Source organism: Leptinotarsa decemlineata, unplaced genomic scaffold (assembly GCF_025532065.1).
Source record: "Leptinotarsa decemlineata unplaced genomic scaffold, Ldec_3_MD MMD2_tig00078422_RagTag_RagTag, whole genome shotgun sequence".
NCBI classification, from domain to species: Eukaryota; Metazoa; Arthropoda; class Insecta; order Coleoptera; family Chrysomelidae; genus Leptinotarsa; species Leptinotarsa decemlineata.
In genome coordinates, this window is record NW_027412747.1 from 12,762,637 (window position 1) to 12,776,953 (window position 14,317).

Sequence of the window (14,317 nt, forward strand, 5' to 3'; positions counted from 1 at the left end):
GGTCCTATTTTTTCGACAGAAAAAACTACTAATGTCTCTCAAAATTATTCAGATTCCAGATGTCAATACAGTTTACATGAACCTTAGCACAGATGAGAGTCTCTAATAGTCTCTAATGAATTTACACTGAAACTAACTTTCCACGGTAATACTTGGAAAATTAGGGGAAAATGGAAAGGGGGGTCTTGTGACACATCATTTCGAAGCTCCTGACGAATAGTTCACAACCCCAGAATATGAAGTCAATATCTTCACCTACTACAAAATTGCGGAACATTCAATAATTTCCTGAAGATAAACACATTAATATCCATATTTCTAGAAATATTCCTTTTTATCTGCCATATGGCAATTCCAACAACCCGATAAGGTTTGTTATTTTTTGTTTATAAATGTCAAAAAATGTCAGTACGACAATGAACATCATTGTTTGAAGGTGATTGACAATGTTTCGTGATGAATTTCACTAGTTCGGACTTCCATTGTCTACTATATAAAATGATTTGAAATCCCTGAAACAAGTAAAAAAGAATAATTAAAAAAGAATAGTTGAAAATAACAATTATATTAAGCAACAATAAACCTGAAATGAAATGATAGTGAAATAACCTACAAGTAAAAATATAATAATTCAATAAATAAAAATTAAAGGAATGCAAAAAAGAAAATAATAAAAATAAAGTGTAGAGATTCCAAGTCACGTTAGTTCACGACGTTTCGATTGTTGGTATCTACAATCGTCTTCGGGTGATGACTGGACTGATTCCTCCGAGAGATGACTATTTTATAGGTCGTTGAAATACTTTCACTTTCTCTACTTTCCATTTTCCGCTTCACTGATTTCGTGAGGGATGACCGTTTTGGCGGGAGTTGGTCATTTTTCGTTTGATGATGGGTTTCCATATGTTTCGTATATCTACGCTGGCCTGGCTGAATACGTTGTTGGACAACATGTATGCGGCTTCCTTAAATTTTCTCCTGAACCAATGTTCCTCTCTGTGCAAGATCTCGAGGAGAAACCAGCAAATCAGGAATAGCAGACCATGTTTGGACCCACCAACACAACATCGAGTAGTCCCAAGCTGAGATCTTGCACAGAGAGGAACATTGGTTCAGGAGAAAATTTAAGGAAGCCGCATACATGTTGTCCAACAACGTATTCAGCCAGGCCAGCGTAGATATACGAAACATATGGAAACCCATCATCAAACGAAAAATGACCAACTCCCGCCAAAACGGTCATCCCTCACGGAATCAGTGAAGCGGAAAATGGAAAGTAGAGAAAGTGAAAGTATTTCAACGACCTATAAAATAGTCATCTCTCGGAGGAATCAGTCCAGTCATCACCCGAAGACGATTGTAAATACCAACAATCGAAACGTCGTGAACTAACGTGACTTGGAATCTCTACACTTTATTTTTATTATTTTCTTTTGTGCATTCCTTTAATTTTTATTTATTGAATTATTATATTTTTACTTGTAGGTTATTTCACTATCTTTTCATTTCAGGTTTATTGTTGCTTAATATAATTGTTTTTTTCAACTATTCTTTTTTAATTATTCTTTTTTACTTGTTTCAGGGATTTCAAATCATTTTATATAGTAGACAATGGAAGTCCGAACTAGTGAAATGAACATCATTGTTCAGTTAGAATATTCTCATTTAGTTTTCGGTTTCATTATACTAGTAGAAAGGTACCACGTCAACAATCTCTAAAATGGTCAATTGGAAGAAAGAATTGAAGCGATTTTTATTTATGGTGCGACGCGTAACTTTCACGAGACCGAAAGGATTTTCAAGAAATGTTTTCCAAATCGTACTGTCTGTAGAAAATATTTTAGGGAACTTGTATCCAAATTCACAACTACCGGTAGTTTATATAACAAAAAGCCCCCAGGTGAGCCGTCCATTCCGGAAGAACAGCAAGTGCAAATAATTGGTGAGATGGTAGTAAATCCTGAACAGTCTACTCATTCCGTCGCGAATATTTGTGAGTAGTCTCCTTCCTTTTGACTTTTGAAGAAGAATAGGTATCATCCATACAAAATTAAAATGGTACACCAATTAACTGAAGATGACCCTGATCGAAGAACAGAATTCTACGAAATCATGACCGAAACCATTGCAAGGCATCCTACCTATCTCTACAATATTTGTTCCAGTGACGAATGTATATTTTTTCAAACGGCAAAGTTCACACACAACTGGAAACTACTGTTGACCCTCTCATCACTGAAATCGTCGAAGCGAATCCTAATGAATTCGATATGGATATTGCATTCCAACAAGATGGAGCACCACCACATTAATCCAGACAAGTGAGAAACTATTTAGATACTACTTTTCCAGGTCGTTGGATTGGCCGTCGAGGTCCTACAGAATGGCCAGCCCGCTCGCCAGATTTGACACTTTTCGATTTTTTTATGGGGCCATTTGAAGTAAAAGGTGTACGAAACTCTGAACCTGCTTCAATATTGGATATACGGCAGAGAATAATAAATATTTGTAGAGATATTGACGTTACTGTGTTCGAAAATGTTCGGCGTGAAATATCGGATAGGCTGTTCATATGTCAAGAAGTTCACGGCAACCATTTCGAACATCTTCTGAACTGACCTCAAGCTTATTACCTCGTATTATGTAGTTAAATGTCAATGTATTCAGGCAAGTACCTATTCAAAGTTCCGCCATTTTGTAGTAGTTGAAGATATTAACAATATATTCTAGGGTTGTTAAGCATTTGTCAGGAGCTTCAAAAAGATGTATCACAAAACCTTCCTTTCCATTCAATGTTTTTTCCCAGATGGTGCCCAGTCGCCATCTTGAAAGTTTCATCTGTTAATTCCACCTCAAAATAAAGTATTCATATATTTAAATCGCCCTAGACTGTATTCGTTTGGGAAAACTGTAACAGCAGGTTCATTCCATTAGGGCGCCGTTCTCTAAATGAAATAGTTCTTGAAAAGTGGAGTTCAATTTCAAAGCGATGGGCAATTGTATTTTGTCACATCTTCTGACATATGTACTAGTTTGGAAGGACCAAGTCAGTCGAATACTTTCCGTTGTTCAGTACATTTCATTGCACTTTTTCCAACTGCTCGAACTGTTTTCAGTATAGTACTACCATCTATCCGATTCTTCGGATTGTCCCTCAGGAAGTAAGCTATAGGTTGGCCACTCAATGGGGTCATGTTTTGCTATCCATCGGTGATTGAAAATATTACTCAAAAGTTGATGAGTACCTCTGTAGTTGTAGGGAGATGCGTCATCTTATTGAAAATGTAGATTTTGTCTACTCATAAGGTCCAGTTCATCTAAGAAACAATTGAGTTTTTGCATCATAAATTTCATCAATCGGATTGCGTGAACCACTCAAGCCACATCAAACACTGAAACTGCAACAGACTTGTGGACCAGTTGAGAGTGATAACAACAAATTGTGGTTTTTTCTTTAATACACTCCAGAATTTGATATACTGGAGTTATTCGACCACAGAATATAACAAAATTTATTTTGGTGACAAAATATTGAGATACCAATGACAGAAAACAAATCTTTCCGCTGGATCCCTTGCCAACAATTTTTGAACTGGTCGGTACTGATACTGGCATTGAATTTTAATGGTAGGCCTCGAAATATTTTATAACTACAACTTCTGTTCTTTCGATTATCATAAAGTTTTTTTATTTCAGCACTTCTAAATTTTCGATAGGGACTCGAAAATGAACTTTTATGGTTGAATGCACAGAATATATGAATCAGAGTGGTATCTTTCGCTTTCAACAAGCATATTTGTACAATGCATAACATATATTTTTAGGAGTGATTAATTTTTGGGAGAGAAAGTTTTTGGCTTTCTATTACTCCATCTTGATACAAAAAAAAAATGAGGGAATCTTCCAAAGAAAGGAAGACAGTTATCAATTTGAAAATAAGTAACTCTATACATGGATGTGTAGATCATTCAAAGAAGTAACTTTCAGAAACAAACTGAAAGAAAGTCCTCCTGAAACAGCTACTTTCATATAAACATAAACACGAAAGAAAAAAATTCTTTCGAAACAAATACTTCTATATGAACACTGAATTATACAGAAGAAACTTTTCTCTACTCAGTTTGTATTTCAAACATTCGTTGTGGAATAAAAATCAGATATCATTCACATGAGTTCTACTTTTAATGAATGGTAATAAATTGCACTTACATGGAACACTGTCACCCTCACTGGTATACACCGATGTTTCATCCCTTTTTTTGTATCAAGATGGAGTAGTAGAAAGCCAAAAACTTTCTTTCCCATTCTAACATATCTTATTTTCTTGGGAGGAAACTTTTTTTTCAGATTCATAACTGGCACAATAAAGCTTTTGTGTTGTGTAGTTCTACGATTCTGTGTTTTTGTTATTGATATCAAACTATTAAGGCGCAGTCAGGAAAAGTGATTATTGACGTTATTGTTGATTTTTTGAGAAAAGTCATATTGAAATTTTTAGGTTGAAATATAAATAGTAGAGCAAATTAATTTTTTTTAAACTTGAAAAGACGATGCTCAACTTTTTGTTTGTGTCTTGCATCTTAAATCAGTGTGAAAAGTTCTACCAATTTGACAATTAAACTAATAGGTTCACAAACTTTTTTATATCATAGGCCACTTTCAACATTTTGTCGCTTCTGGAGGACCCCCTGCGAATATATTTCTACCATATCCCCAAATCTCCACAAAAAATGTGAAAATCAGATCTAATTAGATTTAATTAGATTAGATTAGGTCTAATTGATTGATTGTGCTATGAGTGGATGGTAAAAAAGTGATTCCATCTAACTTTACTTTTTTTGACATCTACTCACAACACAAAAAACCAATCAATTCTCGCTTATTTCATTTAGAAAACTTCCCGTTTGGTGTGGTAAAAATGAAAAGAAAAATAGTACATTTTCTTGTGTTATTTATTCAAATATGTAATTATTGCACTATTACTCGTAATGTAATTAAAATCAAACAATAATAATGTAACTTTTATAATACAATGACAATCACAAAATAGTCATAATATTAATGGTAGAGATGTACTTGTTGATAGATTAACAGCAAATGATCAATATTTGGCTTCAGTTTTAGAAAAATCTTCCTGTTCTGTGACATTCATTCTGTTCCTTTTTTTTTTGTTAAACGATTTGTAACAACACTAAAACTTTTTTCGACAAGATATGATGAGGGAAATGCTATGAAAAGCTTTCTCGCGATTCCCCACAGCCCAGGACATTTTTCGGGTATTTCTGCCTGCTGCCAAAATGTTGATACCCTCTTTTTAATTTCACTTTCGGCTCCTCATTAGTGCTAAGTTTGAGTAGTTCCTTTCGTAATATCACATTCCCAACTTCCGTTTCATCAAATGGATTTAGAATCCATGGTAGCATTTCCATCGTCAGAATATCTTAAAATCTAATTTTGAAGTCATCATGCAGGCCAATTAAATATTGAAAGTATGGACCCACGCTTACGAATTGTGAACCCCCATTTTTCAGTCACGCCAACGTAGACCCTCGTCAAGTCTCTCGTGAACCCCTGGGGGTCCATCTGGACTACTTTGGAAATCATTGATTTGACCGATTTCCTTATCTCCAACTCCACTGGTAACGAAGCTATCAGTAAAAATTTTTGCTGTGGTAGACACTATAGAAAATAGTTTTCCCCAACTTTCCTTCGTTTTTTCAGGATGTAAAGGTTGTTGTGATGTTTGGGTTTCCAATCAGGAGGATAATTTTTTCTAAACAGAATCTAGCAGCTTCATAGCGTGCTTAGAAGCGGAGTAAATCCAAAATTCCGAAGCAAGTCTAATTTGAGTTTATTAATTATATCAGAAGCTGTTGTACAACTTCAGAGAGATGTGTATAACTTTCTGGTGCAAAAGAGTTCCAAGTTTCTGCGCGGCTAACTGCCGCTCAGAACTGGTAATATGATTATCCCAAGATATATTTGTTATGAGGTTAGGTTTCGTTGGAATTGACAGATTTTGTTCTTAACTAGTAAATCATGTATCAACTCAATGTATTTGGGCACCACTGCTAATACACTATTTTTTGTTTACACAAGGGTTTGCTAATTCTTTTGAATATACAATCAGTTCACAATAAGATAGACGCCCTGTCAATATTTTTAGAGACTGAGGGATTCCCAACTTTTTCACTATTGACTGAGCATTGGTTGCAATATGACGAATCATGTTTTATCCCTGACTATCTCATTGTCTCAAAATATTGTCGTAAACGAATGCTTCATGGAGGAACAATGATACTTTTACATGAAAAAATGTCAAATGACCATCCATTAGTTGTTGTTATCAAATATGATAATACTTGGTTGAGGGTGAATTCTAATTTTCATAGTTCATAATAAGAAAAACAACTTTTGTATATATTATGCATTTATAGAGCACCATCAGGCACAACAACAAATAAGTATAAATTTCTAGAAAGGTCAGAAATTCTTTTATCAAGTTTCCCTATGAAACCAAAAATTATCTTTGGCGGAGATCTCAATATTGATTGTGAACTCAGTAATATTCTTCAAAATCTATTCAGTAGCCTCAACCCAGAAATGCATATCGACGAACCTACTAGAATCACACGTACGTCCTCTAGAATTATTGACTATATTTGTTCTAATTTTGCTGAACACAAATCCACATCAGTTTTTCCTGCAGGCTCAACTGATCATGAAGCAACTCATTTTGAATTCTCACTAGATAGAGAGAAAAACAATATGAAATTCAGAGAAGGTAGAATCTTTAGCGAAAATAATTAGGTAACACAAATTCAGACTAAAATGTGAACAAACTGATTGGAATCATATAACAATTTCTACAGATCCTGTTACCATTTTCCAAGAAATCTTAGCAAATAATTTCAACGAATGCCTTCCATTACGAAAACTGAAAATAAAGTATAATAAGCCTTAGATCCCAACAGGTTTAAAAATTTCTGCCAAGAATCTGAGATCCTTGCGTACTATAAAAAAATTTACATCGAATTTAGGTTTCGTGTAGTATTTCAATAGATATAGAAAAATATACCAAAGCTTGATCAAAATATCAAAAAATAATTACTACTCAGAAATAATTGAATCATCACACAATAAACCTAGAGAGGAATGGGCAATTATTAATGAATTGCGGGGTAAAGGAAGGCGGGGAAGGAAGGAAGGCGGGGTGATCAACGTTGATCTGAATTCTTTGAATAAGTTTTACTGCTCCATTGCCGAACAAATAAGAGCCACTATAGTACCTCAACTCAACCCTTTAAGTTATCTTAATCAAATTCAGTGTCATGATAATTTCAACTCAACACCTACTAATGTTTACGAGATAAAACAATATCTCAAGGAAATAAAAAATGATAAGTCCGCTGGGTTGTACGGTATAACTAGAAGACTCCTTGAGAACCTACAGATAGAAGCTCTATTTGTACTAACTGAGGTAATTAACAAATAATTTGTGACAGGAGTATTTCCCTCAGGGTTGAAGACATCAGTTGTTTTACCTCTCTATAAAGGTGGAGAGGTCACCCACCAACCCCTCGAACTTCAGACCCATCTCGTTATCAACTATCTCGAAATTGATCGAAAAGCTAGTGAAGAGAAGATTGTTGAAATTTTTATCAAATGGAAAAATATTGAATGAATTGTAACGGTTCAAAATACATTTAATTTTTTTATTCGGTTTCAGTTTTACTTTTTTTAGGTATTCATTCAACGCAGTTATTTGTCCATAATTGTCCGTATCGTTGGCTTCGGAATCATAGCCACAGTTCATTTAACTCGGATGTTAAATGGGGTGCATATTCTTGGTGGACAGATTGCCATATTCATAAAGAATCACGGGTTGCCGAAGTACAATTTATTTCTTAGTTCTCGGTATGGAGAAAAAAAAAAACTTTTTTTTTCTACAAGAGATAAAAATTAAACTGGTCGGATTTTGCGAAGTAGCAGTGCTGATGTGTAGGAATTTTTATGTCGTGTTCCAAATTAAAAATTCTCACAAAATTGTGGATTACTGCACTTCTGCTTTCAAGCGACTAATTGCCTATCGTTTCGTCACTTTGTTGTGACCTCAGCGAATAGTTTGCTATTCGTTACGAAGGATTTACGTAAGCCGATAACAACGTCATCAATCTATACAACCCTCAACCAACCAAAGAGGTAAGGGAAAATAAGAAAGCCGGTGAGGCTAAAGATAATTAAAACGGGGAATATTTTTTTAGGGTTTTAGTTCTATTCTTAGTCTAAGTCTTCGTCCTGGTCCTGGTACCCATGACCCCAGGTTTTACCGTGACCATTCAGTGATCGTCCGATTATTGGGTTTCAATTGGGCTCCCAAACGATTATTTCTACAATATTCCATAACCGGCCGTTCCATATCTGAGACCGCCTGGAGAAATTGCAACCCACTTGCGAATTATTTGAACATTGGATTTAGAAAAAGTCAAACAGTGGTGTGATTCTAATTTACTCTCCTTCAACGTAGACAAGATCAAAATTGTAAATTTCAAATTCAGTTATGACAAATTGCTATTGATGGTAGGACGATAGAAGAAACGACTTGCACTAAATGTCTTGGTCTGCATATTGACAATAAGTTAAAATTTAAAGAACGTGTCACATTTTTATGCATAAAATTGGTTTCAAGATCATTTGTTGTCAGAATTGTCTCCAATGAACTTGATATATTTACTGCTAGATCGACTTACTTTGCTCTAGTAGAGTCTCATCTAAGGTATGGCATTGCATTTTGGGGATTCTGTAGAAAACAACTATTGAATCAGGTCTTCGTGTTGCAAAAGAGATCTTTGCGGTTTTTATGTGGGGCAGACTATAGGGATAGTTGTAGACAACTTTTCGTTAAATACCGAATCCTGACTCTATTCAGCATCTTCATTCTCGAAGTTGTTTGTCTGATTCATAAAAGATATAACACTGATTCTCCAGGTACATATAGAATCCACAACACAAGAATAACAGTAGTAATAATATTCATCTGCCAATACCCAGATTAACTCTAACAAAACACTGTAACATGTACTAAGGGAAAAACATGTTCAACCATTTACTCTCAGGTAGTTAGGGATATAATAGAGCAGAGACGCTTCAGAGAGTCGTCAAAAATATACTGCTCATGAAAGCGTATTATAGCCTGAAGGAATATTATGATGACAAATTGTAAATATTCTCAGTGTTCTGCCAAAATAAGCTTAACAATATTATGTATTAACGATCATATTTTTATCATTATCATTATTATAAATATGTTCTTGTTTCATTTCACATTAATATGTGTACTCATATGAAAATGTTTCACATACTTTTTAATCTACTGTTTTACTTATTCATATTCATATATATATATAGAATAACTTCACATAAAAGTGATATAAAGCTTAATAAGAAATCATGTGCATTAGCGCAACATTCTATAGAAACAGGACATAAACCAAATTACTCTAATATCAAAGTTTTACATACAGAAAAAATATTTCCAAACGCCTTTTTCTTGAAATGGTTGAAATTAAAAAGTCTTCTAATTGTATGAATAAGAGAACTGACATTGATAATCTCAGCACTATATACAGTAACTTGCTGGAACTACACCAAAACTCATATTGATAATAATAAAAATTGTATCAATCAACTTTCCTTTTAGAGTCAAAAAATATCAAATCATCATGCCCATTGAAAAATGACATTTATGTGAAGGTATGACATTTGTCAAACCAAAAAACGCCATGTTCAATTAATTGTTTTTTACTAATTTTTACTGTAAGTATGATTTGTGATTTTATTCGTTGGCAAAAAAACCCACAACTCAATAAATTATAGGCCCTGAAGAAGCTTCCCACTAGAAGCGAAAGTTTGGCAAAGTAAAGCAGAGTTTATGATTTTTAATTTTTTGACTGAGAGACCCCGTTATTCCATTCTACTGTATATATATATATATACAGTGTGACCCATTTAAAATGGAACCACCCCTGTAGAATGTGCATTTTTCAATCAATCCCAATTTTTTTTTATTGAAATATTAAGCATGAAAAACTGTATCTTGACACTAACTTTCACAATTTTAGTTTCATTTCCAAGGCACTCTATGGTTTTTTTTGTTTGTCAAAAACGGCAAAAGTTTATTAGGCAATTTTTGTTTTCAAATTTGACTACACCACTGGATTCGTAGTCATTATAAATCAAAACTGTCAAATTTTCATTGAAAAATATTTGTTAACAACGAAGTTACAACAACTTCAATTTTGGAAACAAAGTATTTGTTTGTAATTTTTATTAAGATTATAGACATATTTGAGATCTGACAACACTGTCATCACCAAGTAGAACACCAGTGAATTTGTACAGTGAAAATCCGAAGTCAACAGCTCAATGCGTTCTACAGTTATAACTCCTGAAAATATGGTAATGTGAGAGATTTGTGGTGCAAGCGTTTTGTAATAAAAATCTGACTACGCCACTGGATTTGTGGATAATATTCCCTTAAAATCATTCATTTGAGTGTAGGTTACGAGAAGTGAAAATAAAAATAAAAATTGAATAATTGAATAACAGAAAATTAAAAGTTCATTTTCAAGTTACGCAGTAGTAGACCAAGTTCATAATCTCATGTCATGGGATCTCCCAATTGCGCTTTTACCAAATCTTGATAGAATCTTGAAGTATTAATGGTCATACTTGTAAGCTTTTTGGAAGTTTCTCAATAATAAATAATAGTACTTTTGTAACAGCGCACCTGGAAAATCACATTTTATGAGATTCTGAACTTACTCTACCTTCTTCTATAGCTGATGAAAACAAAATGTATACAAACAAGTTTCAAAGTATTTATTCAACAATTAATTGCCATTAAGAAAAAACTGATACTAAAATAAACATTGATTTAAAACTAAACATTCAAATTTTTGTGGCTTCTACCAAACCTCCATTAAGTTCAATACATTTATCGTATCTCTTCCGAATATTGTTTACACTATTTCTTATTTGTTGAACTGTAATTTCGGCACAAGCTTGTCGTATCCTTTGCATGAGTTCAGCTCGATTCGTTGGTCTTGTTCTGTATACTTTTTGTGTCAGAATACCCCTCAGAAAAAAGTCTAATATTGTTAGATCAGGCGATCTAGGTGGCCATTCAATTAAGTCACTACCTCGTCCTATCCAATGATTTGGAAACTGGTTATTTAGCCACTCTTTAACAATCCTCGAATTGTGCACGGAACAGCCGTCGAGCTGAAAATATAAATTTACTTGTTCCGCAAGAGGCATTTCATCTATTTCGTCCGATAATTGGTTATTTAGAAATTCCAAAAAATTTTGCCCGTTTATGTTTCCATCAAAAAAATATGGACCTATTATTCTATTTTGTACTATACCACACCAAACGTTAACTTTTTCGGAATATTGACTTTTACAATTTATGATCCAGTGCGGATTTTCCGTAGCCCAATACCGAGCATTTTGCGATGAAACTACCCCATTGGTGCTGAAAGAAGCTTCATCACTAAACATTATGCAGTTTAAAAAATTTCTTGTATTCAGGTACTCGCCTTGTGCCCACAAACAAAATTCCATACGTTTCACTTCATCACCTACCTTTAAAGAGTGAAGAAATTTAGGTTTAAATGCTCTCATTTTGTTTTGTTTAAGACATCGTCGAATAGTCTCTCTCGGTAAGTTTAAATCCAAACTGGCGACTCGTAAACTTCTGTTTGGGTGGTTTCTAAAATAATCTAAAACAGCACCTTCGTTTAAATTTCTTCTTCGGTGATTATTTTTTAAAATATGTTTGCTGACTGCACCGGTTTCTTTAAATGTTTTGTTAATTTTACTGACGGTGCTTCTGTCAATGGGAAGTCGATTTGGATGTTTGTGATTAAATATCCTAGCTGCTTCTCTTTCACTATGATAATTGTCCCCAGAAATTCTCACAATTTCAATTCTTTCTTCTAATGATAATTGCAAAGCCATTATTAAATGCACGTAACTAACAACTATTATTTTATTTATGATTAACTGTCAAAATCACAGCCTACTGTTGATTTATTATAAAACCTTTGCATAATGAGTTCAGCTTCCTCAAATTATTGATATCTCCTCTAAAAGATTGTTTTAGCTGAGTTATGAAGAATTTACAGGGAACAATTTTTGTCCTGCTCTCTGTTTTATTATTGAATAAATGATTTCCATGCTTCAAATCAATTTGATTTTAGCGGCTATGCGGAAGAATGTACTAAGTACTGCATAACTTGAAAATGAATTTTTAATTTTCTGTTATTCTAGAATACACTTCTGGTAACCTACACTCAAATGAATGATTTTAAGGGAATATTATCCACAAATCCAGTGGCGTAGTCAGATTTTTATTACAAAACGCTTGCACCACAAATCTCTCACATTACCATGTTTTCAGGAGTTATAACTGTAGAACGCATTGAGCTGTTGACTTCGGATTTTCACTGTACAAATTCACTGGTGTTCTACTTGGTGATGACAGTGTTGTCAGATCTCAAATATGTCTATAATCTGAATAAAAATTACAAACAAATACTTTGTTTCCAAAATTGAAGTTGTTGTAACTTCGTTGTTAACAAATAATTTTTAATGAAAATTTGACAGTTTTGATTTATAACGACTACGAATCCAGTGGTGTAGTCAAATTTGAAAACAAAAATTGCCTAATAAACTTTTGCCGTTTTTGACAAACAAAAAAAACCATAGAGTGCCTTGGAAATGAAACTAAAATTGTGAAAGTTAGTGTCAAGATACAGTTTTTCATGCTTAATATTTCAATTAAAAAAAATTGAGATTGATTGAAAAATGCACATTCTACAGGGGTGGTTCCATTTTAAATGGGTCACACTGTCTATATATATAATGTTGAGAATCTTTGCAACTGGAGAAATGTACAGTAAAATGAAATAACGGGGTCTCTCAGTCAACAATTCAAAAGTCAAAACTCTGCTTTACTTTGCCAAGCTTTCGCTTCTAGTGGGAAGCTTCTTCAGGGCAGTAAAAATGAGTAAAAACCAAAGAATTGAACATATAAATCGACGAAAAAATGTTAAACATTAATGGATTTTTTTATTATTATTATTACTCATTTTTACTGCCCTGAAGAAGCTTTCCACTAGAAGCGAAAGCTTGGTGAAGTAAAGCAGAGTTTTGATTTTTGACTGAGAGACCCCGTTATTCCATTTTATTATACATATATATTTTCATTTTTCATCACACTTTGTCAATGAGAATTCATTTTTGGACAATAAACTATATTTATCTGTCTATCTATCTATCTAATCCCAGATGTACAAGGCCCAACAAAGAAAACACAAAAATTTTTTTAAAAAAATTATTTATTGTTCAACATAATTTCCTTGCAGCTCTACCTATACACTTTTCCCAGAGACGTTCAATAACTTTTTATAATAAAAACTCTCTTGCTCCTATAAATAGCCATTAACTGCCGACATAATTTCTTTATCGTTGAAAAATTATTGCCACTGAGCTATTTTTTCAAGTTTAGGAACAGAAAATGATCCGAGGAAGACGAATCTGGCAAATGGGGTGCATGAGGTAGAAAACTTCAGTTCGTTAATGTTGGTCATTGCGATAATGGATTTTATTAGCAAACTGCGGCTGAACAACGCAGCGTCTTCAAACTTGCAACATATGCTTAATAGATTATGTACTTTCTAACACAGTGAAATTAAAAAAAACTACCGCCATCTCTTGTTAGGTCGGGTATTTTTGGGACCACCTTTGTACGATATTTTTGCCTCGCTGTATCACGAACTCATGTGAAGAACTGTAAAGTTAAAAGGAACAATAAATTATTACTATCATTACTATCACTATCATTCAAAATATTTTTTCCTTAGAATCTGAAGAAAATCAACCCCAAGAAGATGCCAACTATCCACCCTGGGCTCACCTGCCTACTGTGATTCTTGTGGAAATTTTCAGTTACTTAAACCAAAAGGATTTAGGAAATGCGTCTGCCGTTTGTAGAAATTGGAGACCACTTTTTTTCCATCCAAGGTGAGTGTTGATCACATGGCCCATTATATTATCGTTTTTAAGGATTTTCGATCGTCATATGTTCACGTGTTTGAACTGCTTCTTATTTAAGCGTTCTGTTGATGAAAGTGGTTCGCAGGTAGATACGGTCAGTAATAATATTAAACTTGTTCGATTATTGACCTATTCATTTTGTGGAAATTCATATTGAATCAGGATAAAAAAATAACTTTTTTCTGATTTCTCAAGT

At 33.7% G+C, this 14,317-nt stretch overlaps 1 protein-coding gene and 1 long non-coding RNA gene across 3 annotated transcripts in view; one reads left to right on the plus strand and one right to left on the minus strand.

Annotated features, from left to right (window-relative positions):
* LOC111516137 (F-box only protein 39) overlaps nucleotides 1-14,317 on the plus strand; it is a 39,999-nt gene that overhangs the window by 3,588 nt on the left and 22,094 nt on the right. Inside the window, exon 2 of one of the 2 annotated variants that reach the window (XM_074186062.1) lies at nucleotides 13,929-14,088. In XM_074186062.1, coding sequence (XP_074042163.1) covers nucleotides 13,929-14,088 — 160 coding nt within the window. Of the gene's footprint in view, nucleotides 1-13,928; nucleotides 14,089-14,156; nucleotides 14,216-14,317 lie in introns of those variants that run through there. The other variant, XM_074186063.1, reaches the window with a different exon arrangement.
* LOC141487230 (uncharacterized) lies at nucleotides 13,236-14,089 on the minus strand. Its single transcript, XR_012468278.1, has 2 exons — nucleotides 13,982-14,089; nucleotides 13,236-13,855 (listed from the first exon to the last, which is right to left on the minus strand). It is a non-coding gene; the product is annotated as an uncharacterized lncRNA (long non-coding RNA).